Source organism: Ovis aries, chromosome 7 (genome assembly GCF_016772045.2).
Source record: "Ovis aries strain OAR_USU_Benz2616 breed Rambouillet chromosome 7, ARS-UI_Ramb_v3.0, whole genome shotgun sequence".
Classification (NCBI taxonomy): Eukaryota; Metazoa; Chordata; class Mammalia; order Artiodactyla; family Bovidae; genus Ovis; species Ovis aries.
The window spans coordinates 35,456,852-35,470,611 of record NC_056060.1 but is presented as its reverse complement, the minus strand read 5'-3'; the positions used below and the strand labels follow the sequence as shown (position 1 = coordinate 35,470,611).

The window sequence follows — 13,760 nt, the reverse complement described above, 5'->3', positions numbered from 1 at the left end:
AGGATCCTCTCCCCTTGTGGCCGTGAGCTCCACACAGTGGCATTCTCAGCCTGGTGATTCCCAGGGACAGGGACACCGTAACCTAAGGAGACTGGTGCTCACTGTTTCACTCAGGCCCTAACTTGGCTTTTCTTATCCTGAGAAGATGCATTTTCACTTTAAAAGCTTCTGCTCACCAATGCATGCCTGTCCTCCCGGTGAGCTTCCCCTGGGCTCCCTGCCCCAAGAATATCTCGCTCAGTGCACCAGGCATGGGATGGAATGGCCATGCAGAGGAAGCAGCTACCACCAAACATGCTGTTCCTCATGCTCTCTTGGGCCCAAGCAGACCCTCCAAGTAGAGACTGCAGCACAAAGAAGGGGCTCAGAGCTGGCGCCAGCAATGCCCACACTCTGTACCCCAACAGGGCACGGTGGATGATGCCCGCATCAGGAGCGTCAGTGACTTCCCACCGCAGCTCAAGACTCAGGACGCGGAGCAACTCAAGACCATCTGGCGGCGGCAACAGCAGCTCAACAACAGGCCGGTCCCAGAGCCAGAAGCAGTGGGGCTGGGAGAGGGGGCTGAGGGTCCAACCCAGACTCAGCCTTACACCCTATCTCTCAGGTGGAACAGTTTCCATGGCAACCTGCTCAGATACCAGCAGCAGCTCGAAGTGGCCCTGGAGATACACACGTTGTCCCAAAAGCTCAATGACATCACTGAGCAGGTCAGGAAGAAGGTAAGCAGTGGAGGAGCTGACGAAGCCAGGGAACAGTGCCTCCCACCCCTGGCCCACCTCTCCCCTTCAGCTGGGTCCTTGGAGGCAGGTCCCACCAGGGGGCCATCAGTGGGTCTGCCAGGGGCTCTTAGAGTCAACTCTGGACCTAGAAGCCCCGATTTGCTTCTCGGAGGCTGGCCCCACCTGCCTCCTTTCTCCCATGAGTCCAGAGGCCGGAGCAACCCCTCCTCCCCATGTGTCCTCTGAAGTCCGTGGGCAAAGCCAGAACCCGCAGGAGGTTTGCTGGGCTATGTGTCCACTGACGCATGGGCACCTGGCCAAGACGCTGGCAGAGGTGGGAAAATTGTACACAGCCTGAGAAGCACCCTGTCAAGAAGGTGGTGCCCTGCTCTGGGCGTGCAGAGAGCTCTGTTCTTACTGCCCGTCTGGTTCCTACACAGCCAGGCTGGTCCGTCTCGATTCCCTGAGAAGGAATGAGGGTCAAGTGAGAATGCATGTGGAGGCTCCACACCGTAGAGGTTCCTGCTGCTGGGGAACCTCCAGACCCAAGTGTCTCCTGGGAACCTTCCTCCTTCACAGCAGGAGGGACACCTGGTCAGGGCCAGCGGCCTGTTGCAGCCCGTGCAAGGCACTGAGAAGGGAATCGGGATGGCCACTTGCTTTCCACACAGAAACCCTGCGGCCAGCGACCCCTCTGCCACGAGGGAGGAGCTGGAGCAAAGGGCAATAGTAACACCCGCTTCCTCCCCAGACTGCCCTGGTCCAGGCCCTGGACTGTGGGAAAGATCTGGACAGTGTGCAGAGGCTGAAGCAGAAACACAAGGAGCTGGAGCAGGAAATAGGCCTCCTCCAGGCCCAGGTGGAGGTGTGCAGCTGAGGAGTGGGGGGTGGGCCCAGGGTACAGCATCCAAAGGACCTTGGGCACCCATGGATGGGTGGTGGGGGATAAGCTGTCAGGACCTCAAGAGACAGCCAGGTCCTCTCAGTTGCAGGCTGGGCTCCCCTGAGCGCCCCCTGCCTCCTGGCCCCCGCCCCTGACCCTGGCTTCCCTCACAGCCTCTAGAGCATGAAGCAGGCCAAGTCTGCCAGAGAAGCCCTGAGATGGCCCACGGCCTCAGCCACCAGCAGCAGGAGATGATGGACAGCTGGCGGCAGCTCCAGAGCAGGATCCAGAAGTGGTACAAACCCTGAATCTCTTTCCCTCACCCCTCACTGAGCCAGCCCCTGCAGCGTCTCAATCCCCAGCCTTCCCCTAAGAGTCTTTCTCTGTCCTTAATAACAATCAATATCGCCAGCCTATTAATTCCCAACCCTTGGGCCTTTCTTTGGCCTGACAGATTCGGGGACAGAAGGCACTGGTGGGCATAGGGGCAAAAGGGCTGGGAGGCTCTGGGACTAGCTGATGGGTCCTGTGGGCAGGAAGGAGTCGCTGGATGCATTGCACCAAGCTCAGGAGCTGCAGGCAGTGCTGCGAGAACTGCTGGTCTGGGCCCAGAGGCTGCGAGCTCAGCTGGACTCCCGGAGAAGCCCCGGGAGCCTCGCGGAGGTCCAACGCATGTTGGAGGAACACCAGGAACTCAAAGTGAGCGGCCCAGACCCTGGGGCCTTTCCCGGATCTCATCTCCCCTCTGGCCTCCTCCCCCTTATTGTGACCACAATTTTGTCTTGGGTTCTTTCTGTGTCGGCTGCCTCTGCCTTTCCCCTCATCCATCCTGCCCCCTCTGTTGTCTTCCCTACCTCTCCCCCTTCCCCTTGGCCCTCTTCCCTCCCACTCAGGGAGCCTCAGCCTCTGGGACCTGAGCCCAGTCCTCTTACAGGCTGAGCTGGACTCCCGTATGGACAGCATCAGCCTGGCCCGAAGCACCGGGCAGCGACTGCTTGCTGTAGGGCACCCATCCACCCCCAACATCCGCCAGGCCCTGGCTGATTTTAATCAGGAGCTGAACATCTTGGAAGGGGCCTGGCATGAGCACCAGCTCCACCTGCATCAGGCCCTGGATCTACAGGTAGGCAGCCTCCATCCCACCCCTACCGCTGGTACCTGTGCTAAACCCACTGCCCTGGTCAAAGCCAAAGCCAGAGAGGCTGCTGTGCCAGGGGCCTTTCCCAACCCACCACCCATCTCACCCACTGCAAACCTTGCCTGCTGTGACCCCTTCTGTTGAGCCAGGCCCCAGTCCTGGCTTCCCACTGGGCCAGCAACAGAGTCACGCTACCCGCCATGACTGGACCCTCTACTCACGTTCTCCTGCCTTTTCCTTTCTCGACAGTGGGTTCTGAGCTCTGTGGAGCAGATGGAAAGTTGGCTCTGCAGCCTGGAAGCCTGCCCAGCCAGTGAGGGTCTGGGGGTAGGTGCCCAGCAGGAGTGAGGGAGGGTTTGCCAGAGCAGCGTTAGGGATCAAACCAGCCAATGCTGCCTGAGATTTCCAGTCCAAGGGCAGCTCCCAGCCCTCAAGCCCTGGAAATTCTAACACTTGACCCCTATCCCTCATACCTTTCCTGGTTGAGAATCTAAAGTCAGATACAGCCTGCAGGGATTGGGGGGATGTGTTTGATAGGAAAGCAGGTAGCTCGGGACTGGGAGGGCAGCCCTACAAACAGTATTGCCTCCCAGGACTCCTTGGCCAATGTGGAGACCCTGCTGTGGAAGCACAGGGTGCGTGAGCAGGACCTGGAGGCTCAGGCAGAGAAGATGAGTGCACTGGAAGCCGCCACCCGCAGCCTGCTCCAGGGTGGACACCCCGAGGCCCAGGTCCCGCTGAGTCGATGCCAGGCCATGCTTCTGAGGTACCTCTGGCCCTGGCTGAAGGGGCTGTGGTTGGTGGGCTAGCACAGGCATCCGGCTCTTCCCCTGCCCTTCTCCCCTTAGCCTTTACCAAGGGCTCCCCCAGCCTTTACCAAGGGCTGAATTCAGATGCCAGGGCCCCATTGTCCCAACCCTGCAGTGTGTCAGCCTGTTATGGAATCAAACAGCACATGGTCAGTCTGCTGAGATAAAGGTGACTTTTACAAAGAAGCACATGCTTGAGAAACTAAGAGAGAGACAGCCTCATGAAGAGGCCATACAGAGCACAGCAGTGAGCCAGACACCGCTGTTTCTGTGCAGCCCACTCACGGTGGATCTTGGAGCCCCTTCCTTACTAGTCTCCTGTCTGCAGTGAGGGGATAACAATACCTGCCTCTCGGGGTTGTGGTCAGGATGGGGAAAGGACCCTTGATGTCCAGGTACAGTGCCTGGCATGCAGGCAGGTTGGCAGATTTCTTATGCCCACTTAACTGAAGCCCACAGGGCTATGAGGCTCCAATCTCTGCTTGTTTTCCTCATAAGAGCCTATATGGTTCAGCCCCTCAAACTTTAGACCAAGGCAGATATGGAAAAAGCGGGACCCCAGATCAGCAGAGGTCTCCATCCTTCCCCAACAGCCCACTAGGGCCCACAGTGTTGCGGTTCCTGTGCTGGTGACCTCTCCCCTCCTCTCCCCTGCACATGGACCTCACCTGGGTACCCAAGGTCTGTGACTGACAGATGGAAAATATTGGTTTGCTGGTCTCTGTCAACACTCCCTCCCCCTAGTCCCCTTGGATGGTTCCCGGCAGGCCCACCTGCACCCCCCAGGGCAGTGCCACCCAAACCCCTCCCTTTTAAGTCTCTGGCATCCTCTAGGGGGCTGTTTTCATTCCACCAAGACTCTACATGTCTCCTATCCCCCTTACACCTTTTGGCAATCCCAGCAGGAAGAGACAAGGGTTCACGCTCCCCGCAGCGTGGGGACTCTGCTGGTAGGAGGCCTGTATGGACCCTGGTGGGGTGACTGGGGGTATTAGAACTTCTTTTCCTATCTCTTTAATAGATCTCGTTCCTAACTGCTATTTTTGTTCATATGGTAATGGACTTACTATATTGGTCCAGGGGTATACACATATATAAATGTGTGCGCACACACACACCTATATGCACCCATACAAAGACATACCAAAAAATTCTTACTAATAGCAGTATATGATCAAAAAGTGGTTGAGACACTGAATTAGTTTGCGAGGCTGCCATAACAAAATACCACAGACTAGTGGCCTAAACAACACAAATTTGGTTATATTTCCAGAGGCCAGAAATCCAAGATTAAGATATTGGCAGCACTGGTTTCTCCTGAGACCTCTCCTTGTCATCACGTGCCCTGTAAACGCCTGTGTCCTAATCTCTTATAAAGACACCAGTCATATTGGGGACCACGCAAATGACCTTGTATAATTTAATTACTTCTTTAAAGGCCTTTCTTCAAAAATAGTCATATTCTGAGATACTGGGATTAGGACTTCAAGATAGGAGTCTGGAGGACATGATTCAGCCCATGGCATTAATAAGGGGAAGTAGAGCGTGTCTCTAAATGTTAAAGGAAACCCCAGAGTCAGTGTAAATTGATACACAAGAAAAGCTGTCCTAGTATGGAAGCAACCTGAATGTCCGTAACAGAGGAATGGATTGAGAAGTGGTACATATATATATAGTGGAATATTCAGTTCAGTTCAGTTCAGTCTCTCAGTCATGTCCAACTCTTTGCGACCCCATGAATCACAGCACGCCAGGCCTCCCTGTCCATCACCAACTCCCGGAGTTCACTCAGACTCACGTCCATCGCATCAGTGATGCCATCCAGCCATCTCATCCTCTGTCGTCCCCTCCTCCTCCTGCCCCCAATCCCTCCCAGCATCAGAGTCTTTTCCAATGAGTCAACTCTTCGCATGAGGTGGCCAAAGTACTGGAGTTTCAGCTTTAGCATCATTCCTTCCAAAGAAATCCCAGGGCTGATCTCCTTCAGAATGGACTGGTTGGATCTCCTTGCAGTCCAAGGGACTCTCAAGAGTCTTCTCCAACACCACAGTTCAAAAGCTTCAATTCTTCAGCGCTCAGCCTTCTTCACAGTCCAACTCTCACATCCATACATGACCACAGGAAAAACCATAGCCTTGACTAGATGGACCTTAGTCGGCAAAGTAATGTCTATGCTTTTGAATATTATTCGGCCATAAAAAGTAATAAAACTGGATGAACCTAGAGTCAGAGTGAAGTAAGTCAGAAAAAGAAAAATATCGTGTATTAATGCATACTTATGAACCTATTTTCAGGGCAGGAATAAAAACACAGACATATACAACGGCCTAGTAGAGATGGCAATGGCACCCCACTCCAGTACTCTTGCCTGGAAAATCCCATGGACAGAGGAGCCTGGTGGGCTGCAGACCATGGGGTTGCAAAGAATCGGAAATGACTGAGCGACTTCACTTTCAATTTTCACTTTCATGCATTGGAGAAGGAAATGGCAACCCACTCCGGTGTTCTTGCCTGGAGAATCCCAGGGACGGGGGAGCCTGATGGGCTGCTGTCGATGGGGTGGCACAGAGTCGGACACGACTGAAGTGACTTAGCAGCAGCAGCGTGGACATGGGGAGGGAAGAGAAGGCTGGGGCAAATTGAGAGAGTAGTGTTGACACGTATATACACTACCATGTGTAAAGTAGACAGCTAGTGGGAAGCTTCTGTAAAGCACAGGGAGCTCAGCTCAGTGCTCTGTGATGACCTAGCGGGCTGGGGTTGGGGAATGGGAAGGAGGCTCAAGAGGGAGGGGATATATGCATACACATGTATACATGCATACATATGTTATATGTATGTATACATACAACATTCACATACAGCAGAAACTAACACATTGTAAAGCTATTATCCTCCAATTTTAAAAAATCAGTTTTTAAAAAATGGAGGAAAGGGCTGTCCTGAACTGGAAGGGCATACTTGTGCATTTGTGTGTGCATACGTGCACATACACACATGTGTAGCAGCTCCGGGTCCCAGCAAGCAGACCCGAGGCCCCTGAGACCCTTGTTCTGCAGGAAAGAGGCACTCCTGGAGCGAGCCAGGACCCGTCGCCGCCAGCTGGAGGAGCTCAGGCAACTGCAGTCTTTCCTGCAGGACTCCTGTGAGGTGGGCCATGGTGGGGAGCAGCTGTGGTGGGGGGAAGGGCTTGCCCAGAGGAAAGCCACCCTTCTTCAGGGCAGCCCAGGGATGAGAGAGAAGGAGAGCCCTAGGCAGCAGAGCCTCATCCTCCCTGTGTGCCCAGATGGCCTCCTGGCTGAGGGAGAAGAACCTGGTGGCCCTGGAAGAGGGCTGGTGGGACCCAGTGGACCTACAGGCCCAGTTGCGGGAACAACAGAATCTCCAGGCGGAGCTGGACACCCGTGCACACCACCAACAGAGGCTGCAGATGGTGAGGCCCTGGGCGCCGGGGACCAGCTACAGGCCAGAGAAGGAGCTGACCCCACAGAGCCCTGGCAGCTGGCCTTGAGTCACAGCTGGGGTGGCCGACCTTCGAGTGCATTGTATACAGATGCCATGCAAGGCACCAACCGGTAGTGAGATACAGTGGCTTCCCTGGGGCGCCCCCCTCTCCAAAAATATTGCCTTTTCAAGAATTTTAAGGACGGTGTTTTGGCATGATAGTTTTTAAAACTCTTGGAAAGGTGTCAGAGGATGGAGAGTCAGGGCACAGCCAGCAGTCCTGTGGGTGTAGGAGTCAAAGCGTAGCACCTTTTAAATTTGCCCTCTTCCACCTACAGAGGGCATGCCTGATCCCAGACTGCCTCCCTCTGAGATAAAGAGCCCTGCCAAGTATCTGAAATCTTTGATCCCATTCAAACAGAATACCCATTATTATCACCATTATATGGAGAAGGGAAATGAGCTCAGAGAGGTTAAGGAATTTGCCCGAGATCACACAGCTAGCACGCAGACTCTGAAGCAATGGGACTGGTGGCTGAAGGCAACCCCAGTGCCCTGAGACCAGCAGTCCTGGGTCCACGAGGCATATGCTATGTTGTGACTGTAGGAGGGGCAGAGACTGCTGCAGCGTGGCCACTCAGCCTCAGAGACCGTCCAGGAACGGCTGCAGGAGCTGAGAAAACTCTGGGAGGAGCTGCAGGCCCAGTGCCAGAGGAGGGCAGCCAAGCTACAGGAGGCCCAGGAGGTGAGGCTGTGTGGTGGAGCGGGCAGGGTACAGCTCTCGGCCTCTCCTCCTCACACTCTCATTCTGCTGCAGGCCCTGCGTCTGCGACGGGGCCTGGAGGAACTGGAGAGCTGGCTGGAGCCTGTGGAGCTCAAGCTGAGAGTCCCCATCGGGGGCCAAGACCAGCCTGGGCTGGACGAGCTCCTGGGGGCTCAGGGGGAGCTGGAGGCAGCAGTGGACAGGCAGGTTGGGCGGGCACAGGCCCTGCTGGGCGAAGCCCAGGCCCAGGCCTATGTCCAGGAAGGTCACTGCCTGGCCCGAGATGTGGAAGAGCAGGCCCAGCGGCTGCTTCAGAGGTAACCCCCACCCCTCCTCCCTGTCCCCCAGCTCAGCTCCTCAGGGCCTGCCTAGCCCATGGCGAGTGACACAGAGCAGGTGAGTGATGTGCAGGTCACAGTCTGGCCCCGGATCCTGACAACTGGGGTCCGGCCTGCCGCGGGCCCACCCTCCACCCCTGCAGGTTTGAGAGCCTGCGGGCGCCCCTGCAGGAGCGCAGGACAGCCCTGGAGGCCCGGAGCCTGCTGCTGCAGTTCTTCAGGGATGCCGACGAGGAGATGGCCTGGGTGCAGGAGAAGCTGCTCCTGGTGGCCGCCCAGGACTGTGACCAGAGCCTGAGCGCCCTACGGCGCCTGCAGGAGAAGCACCAGGTGTGGGCCTAGTGGGAACAGGCAGGGCTGTCCAGTCACCTCTGGTTCTGGGAGCTTCTGCCTCCGGGAGGTTCATGGGGTCCTAGGATTCTTTGTTGGTCAGGAGGCAGGGTTCTGTCTGGGGGAATCTGTGGGGTCCCACTGGGCTTCAGACATAACTCCCAGGTCCCCCAAGGAGCACCCAGGAGCATGTCCCATGCCATCTTCCTCTGACTCCACAGAGCCTGGAGAGTGAGATGAGCAGCCACGAGGCTCTAACCCAGGCAGTGGTGGGCACAGGGCGCAAGCTGGTGCAGGCTGGGCACTTCGCTGCCCGCGATGTGGCTGCCCGAGTGCAGCAGCTGGAGGACGCCATGGGCCGCCTGCGGGCAGAGGCTGCACAGAGGCGTCGGCGGCTACAGCAGGCTCAGGAGGCCCAGTACTTCCTGACGGAGGTAAGGGGTGCTGCGGGGCACAGAAGGTGGCATGAAGACACCCAGAGTGTAGGCAGGCCTGGAACGTCACCCCCAGGTGGGGCCCCAGGCTCTCTGTGCATTTCCACTAACCAGTCTCCTGACCCCGAGGTCTTCCTTCAGCATGTTTCCCAGAAAATGAGCCCACTGGCTTTGGTTTGGTTTCGCTATTTTATCTAAACCAGCGATTCTGTCAAGGCTCTACATCTGTATCACCTGGAACTTTTAAGCAGTGCTGACACTCGGGTCCATTCCAGACCAAATCAGAATCTTATGGGGTGAGAGGCAGAGTGAGTTGTTCAAGCTCTCTGATGATTCTGATTAGCCAGGCTAGGAACCACTCACTGCTCTAACTCTTGAGGCCATGAACTCAAAATGTGAGTCCTGGAGGGCACCGCCTAGGGAAAACTGTGCTCTTTGTCACCCCAGCTCTTGGAGGCAGAATCCTGGCTGCAAGAACAGGGCTGTGGCCTCGACACCGAGGATATGGGTCAGAGTGTCGAGGCCACTCAGAGCTTCCTGCGGCAGCTGGAGGCCACCAGGAGGGACCTGGAGGGATTCACCACGCGCATTGAGAGGCTGCAGCAGACAGCAGCCCTCCTTGAGAGTGGGCAGAACCCAGAAAGGTGCGCTGGAGCCAGGCCCAGGAGGGAGGAGCAGGGAGGGGCCCCCACTAAGGAGGTGTGAGGCCTAAGAACTCCAGGGGGGTTGTCCTTCCTGCTGCAGCCCCAAGGTGCTTGCCCAGATGCACGCGGTAAGGGACGCCCACTCAGGGCTGCTGCAGAGAGTGGAGGGCAGGGGGCAAGGCCTGAAGGAGCAGTTGCAGCTCTACCAGCTGGAGCGGGAAGCCCTGCTCCTGGATGCCTGGCTGGCCAGCAAGGTGGCCATTGCTGAGTCCCAGGACTACGGGCAGGATCTAGAGGCTGTCAAGGTAAGTCACTCCTGAGCGAACCTGGAGGAAAGGAGATTGAGTGGCTTGCAAGGGCAGAGTGGGGTTGGGAGGCACATGGGAAGTGAGGGGTCTCTGGGCTCTGGAAGGACCCCCGGTGGTTCTAAGGGCAGGGCTGAGGGATATCAGAAGTGGCGGATACTGCCAAGCCCTTTGTCAGCTTTGAGGGCTGCTGGACACCACCTCCAGACTGACCTCCCTGGTCCTGTACCCTGCAGCTGCTGGAAGAGAAGTTCAATGCTTTCAGGAAGGATGTCCAGAGCCTGGGGCAGGCCAGGGTGCAGGCCCTGAGGGAGCGGGCAGGCTCTCTGGAACGGGCAGCACCCAGGTGCTCTCCCCAGATTCAAGCACAGAGGAGTCGCATTGAGGCCTCTTGGGAGAGGCTGGATCAGGCAGTGAAAGCCCGCACACAGGTGGGTGCCCTGGGCCCGGTCGGGGCAGACAAGGGGCAGGGACAGCTGTGCCTTCTTCCTGGGCCAGGGCCAGGCAGCCACCCCAGCTGTGTGTGTGCATGTCTGTCTGTGTGTGGAGGGAGGTGGCTGCCTCTAACTCTGTGTGTGTGCACGCACGTGTGTCCACGCCTCTAACTCCTAGTGCCAAGCAGATCAAGTCTCAGTCTCCCACCGTCAGCCCTCTCTGAGTTTCTCCACTGATTTGGTTCTTCCTGGTATAGTTCACACCTCCAAGGAGAAATAGGAAGCCTGTCTGACCAGCTGTTGAACCCCTCTAGGCTCCCTCCAAGCGCAGACTTCAGGTTTATTAAGACACAGACTAACTGGGCAAGATTTCACCTCCACTCCCCTCTCCTTATCTAAATGTTCTGAGTGGATTTGGGTGCCAAGGAAGTCTCAGCGCTCCTCCACAGCCTTCGCTCTCAGGCACAGCTGGCGGTTTCTAGGGAGGCAGCCCCGGTCCCCGAGGCCCTGACGGAGCCCGCATCCTAGCGATGCTGTCACTCAGGGTCCTGGCTGGGCAGACTCCTAAGGCAACCCTCTTCATCTCAGCCAGATCCCCCAAACCACCCTCCTCCCCACCATGAACTCATTCCCATCTGATTCCTAGTCCCCTGTCCCCCAACCTGGCTCATGAACTGGGCACTGAAGACCCTGTTCCCACGGAACACCCCGAGGGCCCTACCCCATCATCAATAACATTATGCCATTTTGGGACATTTTCTGTACCCGGTGGTCATGAATGCATCACCAAGCCCCATGGACCTCCTTGTTTAAAAAGTGGCCCAGGAGCCCACGTCTCCAGGGAGAGAGGACCCTGGTGAGAGCAGGCCCTCCCTCTTCTCCCAGAACCTAGCTGCCACCCGTGAGGTCCGAGGCTTGGAGCAGGTAGCAGCTGAGCTCCAGGGCCGAATGCAAAAGAAGGCCACCCTGGTAGCTAGAAATGCCTTCAACCTCAGCCTGTCATCAGTGCAGACTCTGCAGCAACAGCACAGATGTCTGGAGGTGAGGGTCCACCCCCAGGGCCTGCCCACCTGACCTCTTTCCCTGTGTAGGGGGACCCCAGAGTTGGGAAGGGAAGGGAGGGCCTACTTGCCCAGGTGGGGGAGCTGTCCATCTGGAAGCAGAGCCTGACTCCTCAGAGACGATGGGTGCTTCCTGAAGAGGAGTGGTCATCAGGCTGTGGGGAGATGAGGCTGATTCTGTGCTCTGGCAGCAGGGTGAACTGGCAGCAATGGAGGAGGAGGTGGCATGGGTGCAGACGGAGGCCTGCCGGCTGGGCCAGCTCCACCCTGCAGCTCAGGAGGGCCTGGCCAAGCAGCTGGCCGGGGTGCAGGAGGCCTGGGCCACCCTGAATGCAGAGGTCCGTGAGCAAGATCGGCAGCTGGAGAAGGCTGCCGAGGGCCACGCCTTCCTCGGACGCTGTCGGGAATTGCTGTAGGTGGCATCCGGTCGTTGGCTCAACTCTGCCCTGCAGGGTGGGGGTCACCCCATCCCCTGGTGCAGCTCATGCCCTGCCCCCAATCCCAGTCTGCACCCCTGGCCCTGACAGCAGCTTCCCCTCCTCACCCCGCAGAGCTTGGGCCACTGAGAAGCAGGCCCTGGTGTCCTCGGAGGAGCTGGCTGGGGATATAGCTCAGGCCGAGGGGCTCCTGGCACTGCATGAGGAGCTGGGGAGAGAAATCAAGCAGTACTGCCTTCAAGCCCAGAACGTACAGCAGGAAGGGCAGCGGCTGGTGGACAGTGGCCACTGCATGTCCCTGGAGGTGCGAGCACAGCAACGGGTCTGGGGCTGAGCTGGGCACACAGGCCCATTACCCCAGGCCTCGGAACCCCTGAGCAGGAGGAAACCAGGCAGCGGGCAGAGACAGCGGGACAGAGACTGGGAGGGTCTGGACCTCACGGTCTTCCCTCAACACTTCTGCTGGGCACTCCAGCCTGGCCCCACCCTGTGGGCATCTCACCCACAACACCCTCTCCCACCAGGTAACTGGGTGTCTGCAGGATCTGGACAGGCAGCTGCGGGCACTCAGAGAGGCCTGGGCCCTGCGCCGGGAACACTGTGAGGAGAGCTGGCATCTACAGAAGCTGCGGCAAGAGCTGGACCAGGCCGAGGCCTGGCTGGCCTGCCAGGAGGGCTTCCTGCTGGACCCCAACTGCGGGGTGAGCCAAGGCCCTGCCCCTTAGCTGGCCGCACTGTCTGGCAGCTACAGCCTGCTGTTCCTCTTCCTGGCCCCCAGGGCCAGTTTTGAGGGACCAGCTCTCTGCACCCTCCATGGGCGGGGCCTCACCCTGGCTTGCTTCTCCCCAGCACTCCGTGTCTGATGTGGAGTTGCTGCTCTGCAGACACAAGGACTTAGAGAAGCTGCTGGCCTCCCAGGAAGAGAAGTTTGCCCGACTGCAGCAGGAGGCAGAGGTGAGCAGAGGCTGGGGTGAGGGGGCACCGGGAGACAGGGTGTCCTGTCTCAGCCTGAGGGTTGGGATCCCCCCGGGCACTGAGCCAGCATTTGACCCTTGGGGAAAGCCCTGTTCTTTCCCTTGCCAGCTGCAAGGTCCTGTCACCCCACATCTGGGTGGGCTGGGGCACAGTGTGGACTGGGACGAAAGAAGTCTTCTGAGCTTGAAGAGATGAGCAGTGAGGAGGCAGGCGCTCTCTCTGGGTGGGAGGGACGTGGGGAGCAGAGGCTGGGGCGTGGAGCCCCCAGAGCCTGGTCTGACTCATCTGGCTGCTCCCCTGCCCAAGGTGGAACAGAAGCAGGAGGTGAAGGGGCTGAGACCCTTGAGAAGCTGGTGGCCCAGAGCACAGCTGACTGAGACAGGGGACCCGCAGCCATCTGTCCTCATTGGGTCTTGCATACGCTTCACCACCGTCTCCCCGGAGTGCACAGCAGGGCCTCTGGGGGTAAGGAGTCCACAGCCTGAGCCAGCACTGCAACACCAGGGGGTCTGTCTCCAGGGATGAGGAGGTCGGATACGGTTAGGTGCCTCATCCACATTCCAGAAGGGGACGCATCATCTGTGCTGGTCTTGATGTTTCCCAGGCCCCTTCTTACATTTTCAGGATGCAAAGGGTGCCCCCACCACGGAGGGAATTTTGGAACTTAAGCAGCATCTCCTGCCTGGGAGAAGCCAGGCGAGTACCCGGAGATTGCTTCTGCAGCAGCTGCCCTGCAAGAGCCATGCAAGGGCTCAGCGGGCCAGAGGGCTGGCGCCCCCCATCCCCCAACTTAGGACAGTTTGGCTCCTTGGGACCACTGCGCAGTTTCTGTTCTCACCCAGCAGGGGGCGGGCCCTTCCTCCCCCCTCTGGTTTCCCTGGACGACCCCCGGCTCCCCCTTCCCCGTGGGCACCATGGTCCAGTCCAATTCCCTCCCTGGGAGCCTCTGGACACACACTCAGGTTCTGGTGAGGCTGGTGTGGCCTCACCACTCCCTCCACAGCCCAGCCTGAGCCTGCCGCATGGCTGCCCTGGGACCCTGG

At 58.0% G+C, this 13,760-nt stretch overlaps 1 protein-coding gene across 1 annotated transcript in view; it reads left to right on the top strand.

The window, feature by feature from the left end:
• SPTBN5 (spectrin beta, non-erythrocytic 5) overlaps positions 1-13,760 on the top strand; it is a 55,521-nt gene that overhangs the window by 38,578 nt on the left and 3,183 nt on the right. The window contains exons 41-64 of the mRNA XM_042253022.2: positions 408-523; positions 608-722; positions 1,474-1,587; positions 1,779-1,900; positions 2,142-2,304; positions 2,540-2,728; positions 2,993-3,070; positions 3,337-3,509; positions 6,612-6,702; positions 6,839-6,985; positions 7,604-7,741; positions 7,814-8,076; positions 8,241-8,427; positions 8,649-8,861; positions 9,309-9,505; positions 9,606-9,810; positions 10,047-10,241; positions 11,130-11,285; positions 11,500-11,717; positions 11,857-12,046; positions 12,267-12,443; positions 12,592-12,696; positions 13,024-13,182; positions 13,342-13,413. Coding sequence (XP_042108956.1) covers positions 408-523; positions 608-722; positions 1,474-1,587; positions 1,779-1,900; positions 2,142-2,304; positions 2,540-2,728; positions 2,993-3,070; positions 3,337-3,509; positions 6,612-6,702; positions 6,839-6,985; positions 7,604-7,741; positions 7,814-8,076; positions 8,241-8,427; positions 8,649-8,861; positions 9,309-9,505; positions 9,606-9,810; positions 10,047-10,241; positions 11,130-11,285; positions 11,500-11,717; positions 11,857-12,046; positions 12,267-12,443; positions 12,592-12,696; positions 13,024-13,182; positions 13,342-13,413 — 3,783 coding nt within the window. The remainder of the gene's footprint in view (positions 1-407; positions 524-607; positions 723-1,473; positions 1,588-1,778; positions 1,901-2,141; positions 2,305-2,539; positions 2,729-2,992; positions 3,071-3,336; positions 3,510-6,611; positions 6,703-6,838; positions 6,986-7,603; positions 7,742-7,813; positions 8,077-8,240; positions 8,428-8,648; positions 8,862-9,308; positions 9,506-9,605; positions 9,811-10,046; positions 10,242-11,129; positions 11,286-11,499; positions 11,718-11,856; positions 12,047-12,266; positions 12,444-12,591; positions 12,697-13,023; positions 13,183-13,341; positions 13,414-13,760) is intronic.